This window comes from Silene latifolia, chromosome 11 (genome assembly GCF_048544455.1).
Source record: "Silene latifolia isolate original U9 population chromosome 11, ASM4854445v1, whole genome shotgun sequence".
Taxonomy (NCBI): domain Eukaryota; kingdom Viridiplantae; phylum Streptophyta; class Magnoliopsida; order Caryophyllales; family Caryophyllaceae; genus Silene; species Silene latifolia.
In genome coordinates, this window is record NC_133536.1 from 193,608,438 (window position 1) to 193,621,660 (window position 13,223).

The 13,223-nt window shown below is 34.9% G+C and overlaps 2 protein-coding genes and 1 non-coding gene across 3 annotated transcripts; 2 read left to right on the forward strand and 1 right to left on the reverse strand.

Annotated features, from left to right (window-relative positions):
* Positions 1–3,770: 3,770 nt before the first annotated feature.
* Positions 3,771–4,154, forward strand: LOC141614544 (uncharacterized). Its single transcript, XM_074433289.1, has one exon. The coding sequence runs from the start codon at positions 3,771–3,773 to the stop codon at positions 4,152–4,154; it is 384 nt and encodes a 127-aa protein (XP_074289390.1).
* A 2,029-nt stretch (positions 4,155–6,183) lies between these two features.
* On the forward strand, positions 6,184–8,440 carry LOC141614545 (protein FAR-RED IMPAIRED RESPONSE 1-like). The gene is made up of 3 exons (XM_074433290.1): positions 6,184–6,441; positions 6,861–8,317; positions 8,431–8,440. Exons 1-3 carry the CDS (start codon positions 6,184–6,186, stop codon positions 8,438–8,440), a joined length of 1,725 nt encoding a protein of 574 aa, XP_074289391.1.
* A 3,584-nt stretch (positions 8,441–12,024) lies between these two features.
* Positions 12,025–12,107, reverse strand: TRNAL-UAA (transfer RNA leucine (anticodon UAA)). Its single transcript has one exon. It is a non-coding gene; the product is annotated as a tRNA-Leu (tRNA).
* Positions 12,108–13,223: the final 1,116 nt, after the last annotated feature.

A 13,223-nucleotide genomic window follows, 5' to 3' on the forward strand; every position in this document is an offset into this window, starting at 1 on the left:
ATTTCGCGGAAGCGGAAGACTCGTGATTTTGACTCGACATTTTGAATTTTGTATTTTTTTAGCTTTTTTGTGAATGAGGGAAAAAGAAAGGATATTTGTCGCGGTTAGACCTATAACCACGCCAATGGTTGAATTATCCGATACTCATCGAATAACTCGACTCAAACTAAGGAGCACGTCCCTCGTTTAAGCAAGGTTCGAAATACGCGTTTCGACCTCTTAAGCCAAAGCACTTGTGTAACGACACAAATAACCGAGACAAGATTTTAGAAAATTAACTCAATTTTTATCAAACAACATATGAAAAATAAAATACACCAATTAGGCCTTATATAGCCTATTACACGGCTCATTCAAGAGGGCTTTGATGCCTTCTTTGACCCTTAATTCCAAAGCTAATTAATCTATCCTAGTTTTCTACAAGTTTATTTAAATTCTTATGGAAAAACAAAACTACAACAAAAACTAGAAACAAATACAAATAACTAGAATAGGATTAAATGATGGTGCATTGATCTTCTTTTCTCCTTTTCCCAAGCTTGACCGTGAGCCTCAAGATTTTATTCCGTTTTTTTTTTTTTTTTTTTTGCATTCCGTGATACGGTATTTTTCCGTAGAATTTTTCATTTGAAGCATCGTACCGTATTCACATCAATTCCTCCTTCTTTTAGAAGAATCGTCCCGATTCTTCATGGCTCCCAATTCTTCGTCGCTTCCTTTTGCGATTTATATTTTTAAAACGTCTAGGAAGTCGTGGTTGTAATGCCTTAACTACGAACCTTGAGGCGGCCGTGCTGCCCTCATCGCTTGATTCAATTTTGTTGCTTCCAATTGACTCCCTTATCCACGGCGCAATTGCCCTGCCCCTTCTAGCATAAGGATTTAAGCCAATCCAATCGGTCTCCTCGACTTGTCTTTCCAAGGTCCCTTGAGTTGCTATTGTTTTACCCCCGTTCCTCCTAGCATAAGGGTTCAAGCCTATCCAATCGGTCTCCTCGATTTTTCTTTCTAAGGTCCTTGGAGTCCCGCCCATCTTTGGCGGATCATTAGCCCGAACTCGCCTAAGGATGAACTTAAGGCCTTCTTGTCCCTTTGCTTCAAATCGATACATGCTTGCAATCTTGGTTGGCTCCTCCATTTGCGTCGTGAGCCATCCACCATGGCAAGTCTCGTTACGGGTTGGCAAAGGGAATCCGTCCTTTTGAATGGCCATGTCGATGGTGGGCTGGTTGGGTGGTGCGTGGCCTGCCGGTGTCTCGGGGTCACGGCCTGGTTGTGCCGCGGGTTGATCCGGCAAGGATTGCTTGCCACCAAAATCGATATTAGGGGTTAGCCAACCTCCTTGGCAGCCTTGTTCGATGCGTGTGGCGGGCATGAATTCATCATTGGTTGGGTCGATTAAACCAACTTGTCGTGGTTGTTGGGCCCTAGTTCGCACCAAGCATCATATTGGTCTACTAGCTCGTGTTGGAGCTCCGACCAATGAAGTCCGTCCTCGTCGTTGTATATGTCGAAGATAGGTGGTAGTGAAAGGTCGAGAGATGGTTGGTTGAAGAAAGAATCGCATTCCACAGGATCTTCTATGCTCAAGATATCCGAGAGCCGAAGCTCTGATACCACTTTTGATGTGAATTTCGCGGAAGCGGAAGACTCGTGATTTTGACTCGACATTTTGAATTTTCTATTTTTTTAGCTTTTTTGTGAATGAGGGAAAAAGAAAGGATATTTGTCGCGGTTAGACCTATAACCACGCCAATGGTTGAATTATCCGATACTCGTCGAATAACTCGACTCAAACTAAGGAGCACGTCCCTCGTTTAAGCAAGGTTCGAAATACGCGTTTCGACCTCTTAAGCCAAAGCACTTGTGTAACGACACAAATAACCGAGACAAGATTTTAGATAATTACCTCAATTTTTATCAAACAACATATGAAAAACAAAATACACCAATTAGGCCTTATATAGCCTATTACACGGCTCATTCAAGAGGGCTTTGATGCCTTCTTTGACCTTTAATTCCAAAGCTAATTAATCTATCCTAGTTTTCTACAAGTTTATTTAAATTTTTATGGAAAAACAAAACTACAACAAAAACTAGAAACAAATACAAATAACTAGAATAGGATTAAATGATGGTGCATTGATCTTCTTTTCTTCTTTTCCCAAGCTTGACCGTGAGCCTCAAGCTTTTATTCCGTTTTTTTTTTTTTTTTTTTTTTTTTTGCATTCCGTGATACGGTATTTTTCCGTAGAATTTTTCATTTGAAGCATCGTACCGTATTCACATCAATCACCACAATTGATGTGAATCGCAAGCGGAAGTCTTAACTTGTACTAGCAAATAGACGGAGGATCTGAATGCACTAGGTGCAACCCGATCAATCCGTATATTCGTAGCGAGATTTGAATGAAAAAGAAATGATATTTGTCGTAGCTAGACCAATAGCTACGTCAATGGGTGAATTGTTTGATACTCGTCAAACAATCCGACTTAAACTTAGGATCACGTCCCTCGTTCAAGCAAGGTGCGAAATCGCGTTTCGACCTCTTAAGCCAAATCACTCGTGTAACAACACAAGAAGACAAGACAAGTTTTAGAGAATACTCTCAAGTTTTTACTTCAAATTTGGATGTGATGTGAATACGGTACGATGCTTCAAATGAAAAATTCTACGGAAAAATACCGTATCACGGAATGCAAAAAAAAAAAAAAAAAAAACGGAATAAAAGCTTGAGGCTCACGGTCAAGCTGGGGAAAAGGAGAAAAGAAGATCAATGCACCATCATTTAATCCTATTCTAGTTATTTGTATTTGTTTCTAGTTTTTGTTGTAGTTTTGTTTTTCCATAAGAATTTAAATAAACTTGTAGAAAACTAGGATAGATTAATTAGCTTTGGAATTAAGGGTCAAAGAAGGCATCAAAGCCCTCTTGAATGAGCCGTGTAATAGGCTATATAAGGCCTAATTGGTGTATTTTGTTTTTCATATGTTGTTTGATAAAAATTGAGTTAATTCTCTAAAATCTTGTCTCGGTTATTTGTGTCGTTACACAAGTGCTTTGGCATAAGAGGTCGAAACGCGTATTTCGAACCTTGCTTAAACGAGGGACGTGCTCCTTAGTTTGAGTCGAGTTATTCGACGAGTATCGGATAATTCAACCATTGGCGTGGTTATAGGTCTAACCGCGACAAATATCCTTTCTTTTTCCCTCATTCACAAAAAAGCTAAAAAAATAGAAAATTCAAAATGTCGAGTCAAAATCACGAGTCTTCCGCTTCCGCGAAATTCACATCATAATTGAATAGTACCGTTTTTTATGCATGTAAATTTTTCAGAAGAAAAGCTTGAGAGAGACGGTCTTCATTATGTTAGGGAAACATTACTCTTACCCTTTTATGTGTTTATCATGACTTTTTTTTAATGTTGATCATTGCTTGAATTAAATCTTAACCTTATACATATTTCTATAATAAGTGTATCTAATTTACCTTCAAGCCTCATTCAAATCTATTTTATTACTCATGGTACCATTTTTACTTTAAATTGTAAAACAATCGCACAATAAAGTTTTTCAAAACATTTACTCATTTGTCATAATATGATATTTCGATTCGCATATTAGCAGCAACTTTCTTTGTCTTTTAATACTCCTTGAAAAATAGATATCAAACTTTGTACTCATTTGTCTTTTAAATGTTCCCAAATCTGCATTCATATTCTGGGCTGCACAACACTTGAGGTTATTGACTAAAGACAGACTGAACCGAATGGGTACTGTGGTGGATCTTACTTGTGATATTTGCAGGGCTCAGAGTGAGGACCATCAGCACCTCTTCTATGATTGTGCTTATAGTGTTGAATGTTGTAGACTGCTTCACCGGCGTCTGAATGTCAGTTTTCCTATGGGTGATCTGGTGAGGTGGTACTCCTCTGCAAGGTGCCCTAAAATTGTCAGGAAAGTCAGTGGGGCCTGTCATGTGTACTTGGCTTACTTCATATGGAGGGTACGAAATGAAGCTCGGCTGAAACAGTTTGTGAGGAGACCTGAGCATGTTATTCAACTTATTATCACTGATGTTAAGGCTAGGTTCTATAGACTTAATGTTAGTCCCTTGAAGAGTGCGGATAGAGATTGGTTTGATAAGATTTAAATACTTGTAGTGTTCTTTTGTAACTTTGTTCCTATTCTTTCATTTGTTTTGCTCATAGAAGAGTTGTAACTTGAACTATTTGAGGTTCTTTGATTAATATACTTACTTACCTTTCCCCAAAAAAAAAAAAAAAAAAAAAAAAAAAAAAAAAAAAAAAAAAAAAAACTGTACTTATCAATAATTTGTTAATATCTTATTTAAATTTTGATTAATATACTTCTATATAATGACAAATAATTGTAAATAATATAATAATAAATTATCAATAGAAGTTGAAGTGTATTGTGAGGGAAATAACTTTAAAATTAATAGGAGAAATACATATGACATTTGAAAAATAAACTTCGTATTATGTATAATTAAATATGACATTAGCAATAACAAAAGATGTAGGGGCATATTTCAGCGTTCATTTTACTCTTTACATGATTAAATTCTATGTAGTACGTATTATGTATGCACATTTGTCACAACCCAGTTCGGCCTAAGGCCTTTTAGCCTCATAATACCTCATTTTTTTTAATCAGAAGTTGTCATAAAATTGGATATTATAAATATATCAAAGGTGTTTTTTCCTTCTAATTTAATAAAAAGTGAACAGATACTAATGAATAATTTTTAAGTATTAATAAATTGTAGATAATTAATTTATTTCGTGTTTCTAATAATAAAATTATAAAATAATTAATTAATTCTCATTCCTAATAGGAAAATAATATTCCTAATTATAATAGAAAATTTTTAAATATTTATTATCTCCTAATTCTAATAGTATAATTAGGGAAAAAAAGTCTTAATAAATTGTTAATTTATTTCCTATTTCTAATAGGGAAATTGTAAAATAATTAATTAATTCTCATTTATAATAGGAAAATTATATTCCTAATTATAATAGAAAAATTATAAATAATTAATTATCTCATAGTTCTAATGCTAATAGTATAATTAGAAAAAAAAAAGCCTCCTTTAGTTATATAATATTGATTGATTGATTGATTGATTTATACATGCAATTTGCCAACAGTGGGAGCAAGTCTCCCATATATAGACAAATTGGTACTGAATACGTATACTACCCCTTACCATCATAAATCAAACTTTTATTTTATTCTTATATAATATTTTATACTCCCTCCTATTCGGGGTTTTCTTCCCCTTTGGCGTGGGTATAAAATTTAAGGAGATGACTAAAAAATGAATAAAGGAGGATGGTGGGGTTTGTGGATTGGAGAGAGGAATGAATAATTAGGAATGAAAAATTATAAAATAATTAATTAATTCTCATTCCTAATAGGAAAATAATATTCCTAATTATAATAGAAAATTTTTAAATATTTATTATCTCCTAATTCTAATAGTATAATTAGGAAAAAAAAGTCTTAATAAATTGTTAATTTATTTCCTATTTCTAATAGGGAAATTGTAAAATAATTAATTAATTCTCATTTATAATAGGAAAATTATATTCCTAATTATAATAGAAAAATTGTAAATAATTAATTATCTCCTAATTCTAATGCTAATAGTATAATTAGAAAAAAAAAAAAAAAAAAAAAAGCCTCCTTTAGTTATATAATATTGATTGATTGATTGATTTATACATGCAATTTGCCAACAGTGGGAGCAAGTCTCCCATATATAGACAAATTGGTACTGAATACGTATACTACCCCTTACCATCATAAATCAAACTTTTATTTTATTCTTATATAATATTTTATACTCCCTCCTATTCGGGATTTTCTTCCCCTTTGACGTGGGTATAAAATTTAAGGAGATGACTAAAAAATGAATAAAGGAGAATGGCGGGGTTTGTGGATTGGAAAGAGGAATGAATAATTAGGAATTAAATAAGGAATTGTGAGTTAGGTAAGGTTTGGTGATAGGAGAGATGAATGAATAAAATACAAAATTACTAAAGAGCGCCCCTAAAATACTCATATCGCCCCTAAAATTCATTTCTTTTTCCAAGTTTGCCCTTCTATCTACTTTAACTCTCTAAAAATTGTTTTTTTCCGGAAAAATTTAAATGAGTGACGGAAATCCTTTTTTTAATTATCTCTTTAATTCGTACAATAATGATAATTCGTACAATAATGATAATTCGTACAACAATGATGGATATCGATTTCAAAACGATTGGAATGCCGAACAACATTATCGGTACAACGATCAACAATATAGTTACGGTAACGGTGAAGGTAGTGGTTATGGAGACGGTAGTAACACGGGAAATTACGAGGAAACTGAAAATACGCAAGACAATGAAAACACGCAAGAGAATGAGGTAATTTTGACGCGTTTTTATATTGTTATTACGTAACACGCGTAGGACACGACCCAGGAAAAATGATTTCGTGTGAGATTCACGAAATAGCCCAGGAAAAGTCGTCCAAAACTCACGAAACTGCCCAGACCAATTCGCGTAAAACACACGAAATGGCCCAGGACCATTCGTGTGAAGTACACGAAATGGCCCAGGTTTTTTCGTGTGCTTTACACGAAATGGCCCAGGTTATTTCGTGTATTTCACACGAATGGGCCCAGGCTGTTTCGTGTATTTCACACGAATGGACCATTACGTTTTTATGTTTTTTTGTATACGTTTAATTTTTTTTTTTTATTATTTTACGTTTTGTGTTTCACATGAATGGACTTTTATTTTTTATTTAATTTTTAAAAAAAACGGTTAATGGATTTAATTAGGAAAATTATGAAGATCCCGGTGAAGAGAATGTTGATTACGGTGATAATTTTGTATTTAACCATCCGTTTAACACATTTGAAGAAGCATTTGATCGTTGTGATGAAGTTGCATATGGGTTAGGCTTTCATTTGGTAAAGGCTAAGTATCACATGGAAAAGAGTCCTCCGTATAAAATAGTGAAATGTGACCGACACGGACCGTATAATAGCAAGGCTAAGGATCCCTTGAAACCGCAAAGAAAATCGAAGACCAAAAAATTTATGTGTCCATTTTCATTAAGAATGATTAAAAAAGGTGAAGGTGTGTGGGTTGTTGTTCCGAAGTGCGGTGTTCACAATCACAAGTTTGGAAAGTTTCTAGAAGGTCACAAGCGTAGAGCGAAATTTACTGAAGAACAGAAAGAATTGATTAAGCAGTATCGGCAGTCTCACGTGAAACCGGGGATGGTTAGACATGCTTTTACGCTTCGGTATCCTGATCAACCGCCCCCGATTCTGAAACAAATTTATAATGAGAATGCCCGATTGAGTGCGAAGGATAAAGATGGGAGAAATAGTGTGCAATATATGTTGCATTTAGCGAACCGAGCTAACTACATTAGTGAGTCCGTCAAACATCCTGAAACAAAAAAACTTACACATGTTTGGTTTACTCATCCAGAGTCGGTGAAGATGTTTAAAGCGTGGCCAAATGTTATTCTAATCGACTCCACTTACAAGACAAATAAATACGGTCTTATATTGGTTCAATGTGTAGGTGTCACACCTGTTGGAAAAAGTTTTTTGATAGGTTACACGTTAATTGAGAATGAGGGTAAAGAAGGGTATAAGTGGGTTTTGAGAAGGTTAGAGTCATTGTTGGAACCAGGTGTGAGGCCAACAGTCATAGTTACGGATCACGAGCGTGGTCTAATTGCTGCACTTCCTGATGTATTTCGTACTTCCCATCATTTCTTGTGCTTATTTCACGTATACACTTCAATTGAGGCTAGAGCAACGAACATGGAGAGGAATGGTAATTTTGGGAAAGCGTTAGCACACGGTGCTTGGAAGAAAGTTGTTGAAGCTAAAACATTTGATGAATGTACCATGGAGTGGAATGAGTTGCGGAAAAAATATTGTTGTCATCCTGCACTTATCAGTTATCTTGAGTTGACTTGGTGGCATAAAATCCATATGTTTGGCAAATGCTTTACTAATTTGGTGCTTCATTTTGGCAACACAACTACGTCTAGAGTTGAGTCCGCTCATGCTCAATTGAAGATGTGGTTAGGATCAGCTGAACTTACTCTTGACAGTATATGGAAACGGGCTGATGTTATGCTTCACGGGCAACATATTGAAATTCGTAAAACGCTGGAAGATTCTATAAGCAAGACAGTTGTTACTAATATGTATTATGGGAATATATTTTCAATGTTGAGTGGAAGAGTTTCGGCGACCGCCATTGAAGCAATGTTAGTGGAATATAATCGTGGGACTGATTTGGGTTATTATTTGGAGGAGAATTATTGTGGTTGCACATTATGGACGACCCATAAGCTATTGTGTGCTTGTCGGTTACATACAGTTTTCCATGAAGGTAAAAGAATTCATCCTGATGATTTACATGTGTTTTGGTCACGGTTAGCCTACACGGATTCCAGTCATCAGCGTTCTCGCCATAATGATGTGATGGAGGACCTTTTCGATAAAGTTCGGGCGGCCCACCATTCGGTCCAAAGAGATGTAATTGAGTCATTGTTCAGTAAGTTGTATCCTGAGGACGAGGTTATTGAGGAACCTGAAATAAAAGATACACGCCGTGGTCGTCCAAGGAAGTCCAATACCCCTAAATGCCGGAAAGTACTCAAAAATCCAAGACTGCAACAAAGTCAAACAACCGCACAAACCTTTACAATCAGACCTCGTCGCGATCCCCATTTGCCTATATAGATAAGCAAGTGTGCCGGCACCCCAAGCAATCCCAGCAATACTACCAACATCTCTAAGCATCGGGAAAGTGTTAGCTCGCACTCTATCACTGGATTTATCAACAAATAACGTCGAACTCAATAAAAGCATCAAGTAGCCTTGAGCCTCCGATACCATTCCCCGCTTGTCTCCTTCAACCAAATCTTTCAAAGCTTTTTGTAAGATCAAATTTCCCTTGTAAATCTTTGCATCCTTATCAGGTCCCCACTGACTTCCCAACTCCGCCTCAGTCATACCCAACAACTCCGACACGCCAAGTATCGGATGTGCCATATCTGCATCAGGTATGCTACAAGGAAATCCATCAATCTCGATCCCAAGAATCTCTTGCACATCATGTAATAATATCGTCATCTCACCCCATGGCATATGGAAAGTGTTGGTGTCTGGCTGCCACCTCTCAATAAAAGCACACAACAATGGCATGTTCAAATGTTTATGCATGATGTTGGGCAAATGACTAATCCCCGAATCCTCAACTAACTTCCAAGCTGCCGCCGACAATTTCCATGAACGAAGCTCGGCCAAAGATCGCTCTCTAGTATATTTAGTCAACAAACGCTGCAACTGAGGCTGACTCCACAAAAGGTAAGATATGTGTCCACCAAAACTCGGAATCAAATCCGGACTACTGGTCCTCCCGGTCTTTGGCCCTCTCAATATCCAACTAGTATCTTTCCCTCTAGCCCTTACTTTCCTCCGCGCTCGAATCGAAGTGCTAGACCCCTCACCATAGACCTCAAATCTACCATGGATCCCCCGCCTAACACGTAAAGCGATAAGTAGCCTCCACATTTCCCGCCTCCACATTTCCCGCCTCCTGATTTCCCGGCACCTCATTATCCATCACCTCATTTTCCATCACCTCATTTCCTACCTCCTCATCTTCCTCTTCCTCGTTTTCCGACCCCTCATAATTTCTCATCTCATCCGCAAGCTCTTTCGATATTGCTCGAACTCGCCACCTTCATAAAAATCGTCTCGAAAGGCATAGAAACTTCTCTCGAACCAAAACTAGTACTACCCATCTTGAAAGTAATTTTCCGAGAGTGAAGCATGAAGTTTGTTTCGACGTTCATCACCATCACCATCTCGCATTAACGAACAATTTAGTTACGTAAAATTACAAATAAAATGCTAATTTAAACGTAATAAAAAAAATATTAAACTAATTCAAATCTAATATTACAAATAAACTAATTCAAACGTAAATATAAAAATAAAAAACGTAATATTCGAACTAAAAAATTGAAAAAAAAAAAACAAAAGTACACGAATTAACTAAAATTATTTCAAACACCTAATTTACGAGTTAAAATAAGAAAAAAAAAATTAAACGGATTAAACTAATTCAAATCTAATATTACAAATAAACTAATTCAAACGTAAATATAAAAATAAAAAACGTAATATTCGAAGTAAAAAATAGAAAAAAAAAACAAAAGTACACGAATTAAATAAAATTATTTCAAACACCTAATTTACGAGTTAAAATAAGAAAAAAAAAATTAAACGGATACAAATAAAACTAATTCAAACATAAAAAACGTAATATTCGAAGTAAAAAATAGAAAAAAATCGAACACCTAATTTACGAATTAATATAAGAAAAAAAAAATTACGGCAAAAAAAAAAATTATTAAACGGTTTGAAAAAAAAAAAAAAAAAAGGTCCATTCGTGTGAAATACACGAAATAGGCCTGGTCCTTTCGTGTGAAATACACGAAAATGGCCTGGTCCATTCGTGTGAAATACACGAAAATACCCAGGTCCATTCGTGTAAATCACACGAAAAAACCCAGGTTTTTTCGTGTATTTCACACGAAATGTGCATCGTTCCCAGAAATTTCTGGGTTTCCAGGTACAATTCGTCCTTATTTTTTTTTTTTTTTTTTAGTTTCCGCATTCAATCAAACACAACAAATCACAAACAAACAACCTAATTTTGGCTCTAATCATCACAAATCTATACCTAAATCAACCTATACATAAATCTATACTAACCAAACAAATTTAATTGGGTTACAAAACAAAATTAAAAAAACATACCTTCTTCTACTTTGGGAGGAATGGAGGACAAATCCGTTTGAATTTTGAAGCGATTTGTTGAACAAAGTTGTTGAAACGATTTTTTAATTTTGAATTTGAAAAAAAAAAGGGGGGGAAGTTGTTGTTGTTGTTGTTGGGTGTGTTGTGTTCAACGTGAGGATGAGTGTTGTGTGTTTTTTTTTTTTTTTTTTTCAAAATTTAATTCAAAATTTAATGCTGTGTTCTATTTTTGAAGCGGGTTTGAAGCGGTTTTGAAACGGTTTTTAATAAAATACGAAACTCGAGAAGAAATAAAATACAAACAAGTTTTTGCTTATTTATTGTTTAAGGGCAAAAAGGTAATTTCTAGGGGCGATATGAGTAAAGTTAGGGGCGATCTTTAGCAAACCCGATAAAATAAGAGTAAAAGTTAGGTGGGGTTTGGTGATAGGAGAGAGGGATAAATAAAATAAGAGTAAAAGTTGGGTGGGGTTTGATAATAGGAGAGAGGGATGAATAAAATAAGAGTAAAAGTTTTCAAAATAAGAAAGGGGAAGAAAACCTGAATAATCCGTTTAAGGAAATAGGGAAGAAAATAGTGAATAGGAGGAATATTTGATAATTTATTTAATGCATTTATTAATTAGTTAATATTATTAACTGAAATATATGCCTAGCCCTAAAACTATATCAATGCAAAATTGAAAACTTATCTTTTCTACTAATATAATTACAAACTTTATCACTTAAATTTTTTTTAATACGGAGTAGTAATTATAGTTATTTGGCATTAATTATTTTATTGAGGAATTTTGCGAAGGTTGGAGACTCTATCCTGGCTCATAAAAAGCTTCCTTTAATAATATAGATATAGATAGATAGATAAATAGATAGATAGATAGATAGATAGATAGATAGATAGATAGATAGATAGATAGATATGATATATGATATGATAGAAGTACTTTTCGATGTATGTATGTCCATTTAATCGGTAGAGTGAATATTGTTCAAAGTTAAAACTAGTTTTCAGGTCAAAAAGACGATAAAAAGTATTTGGAAAAAATGAATTATTAAAATTTTGTGGAGAACGAAAAAGCAAAGAGAATGAACTAAGCCTTTAAAAATGGAAAAAAATGAACTAAGGCAAAAATAAGTAAAATGCTGGCTGTGGGGTTCGAACCCACGCGCACTTATGTGCAGCAGATCTTAAGTCTGCCCCCTTAACCACTCGGGCAAACCAGCTTTGATGTTTACTTTAACCACGTAAATATATTTATCAATATACAAAACCTATTTACACAAAGGTGAATAATTCGGAACTATAATTCAGAATAATAGCTAGGCCAAAACTTTTGCGAGATGCATATAATCCCTATATCCAGGTAACTCATTGCGTATTTGTTATATTGGTCTCTCGATCTATTTTTATGTCTTTTTAGTATGATAAAATTAAATTGCTCTCACAAAGTCAAGTGTTACTAGCGCCTTAAAAAATAGAAGAGAAAATTAATAGGTAACTTGACATTTGTTTCACGGCTTGGTACACAGTAAATAAATGTAATAAAATTCATCGGCACAGAGAAAGAAGTTACGCATTTGACCGATATATCTATTGTTGTACGGAGTATTATTCATTTAATAATTAAGGACTTAAGGTAATTAGTTGGTCGGGAGGTCTTCTGATAGATAATCTCCACTTATATTTATAGAGACTAGTTTATAATTTGAAGTAAAAACAGTACCAAAAGTAGTATCGGGACTATACAACATAAAATGACCTACTAGTAAAAATGTTTCGTCAATGATAAAACCTATAAGTTTACCTTGGCTTTTGTATTAGTTTCACTACCTTTTTGTTTTTCACTTGCCCTTTTCGATATTTTCACATTTTGATGTATGCGTTCATCCAAGGACGATTCTCAAGGATGATTCATGTCAGGCGATCCCAAAATAATTTTGGGATTAAGGCTCTGATTTTTTTTTTTTTTGTTGTAATGATAAAAACGGTTACATTCATTATGAAAATATGTACCGAGTGTCACTTTGAACCATATTCTATTAAACAGGTTAGGAAAACACAAGGGGTACGTCACTTAGCGAGAGACCGCATCACAAGTTTTTAAGAAAAACTTTTTATATCAAACCAGGGGCGGATCCAGCCCATTGGCTATATGGGCTGGAGTCCAACCTGTTTTCTGAGGAACAAAAGAGTAAATAGCAATCACTGTAGCTAATAAACACAATTCTATTCTTCCCTCAGTGGTAAAGTATGAAGAACCACTTGCTAGTGGTAGGGGTTCGAACCCCATAAGTGTAGAAAATCCTTATATTTTTGTTTTCATTGGTTTATATACTTTA

Coding starts and splice junctions, on each gene's coding strand:
- LOC141614544 (XM_074433289.1), top strand. CDS start 3,771: ATGGGTACTGTGGTGGATCTTACTTGTGATATTTGCAGGGCTCAGAGT.
- LOC141614545 (XM_074433290.1), top strand. CDS start 6,184: ATGAGTGACGGAAATCCTTTTTTTAATTATCTCTTTAATTCGTACAAT. Junction 6,442..6,860: donor AAAACACGCAAGAGAATGAG/GTAATTTTGACG, acceptor GGATTTAATTAG/GAAAATTATGAAGATCCCGG.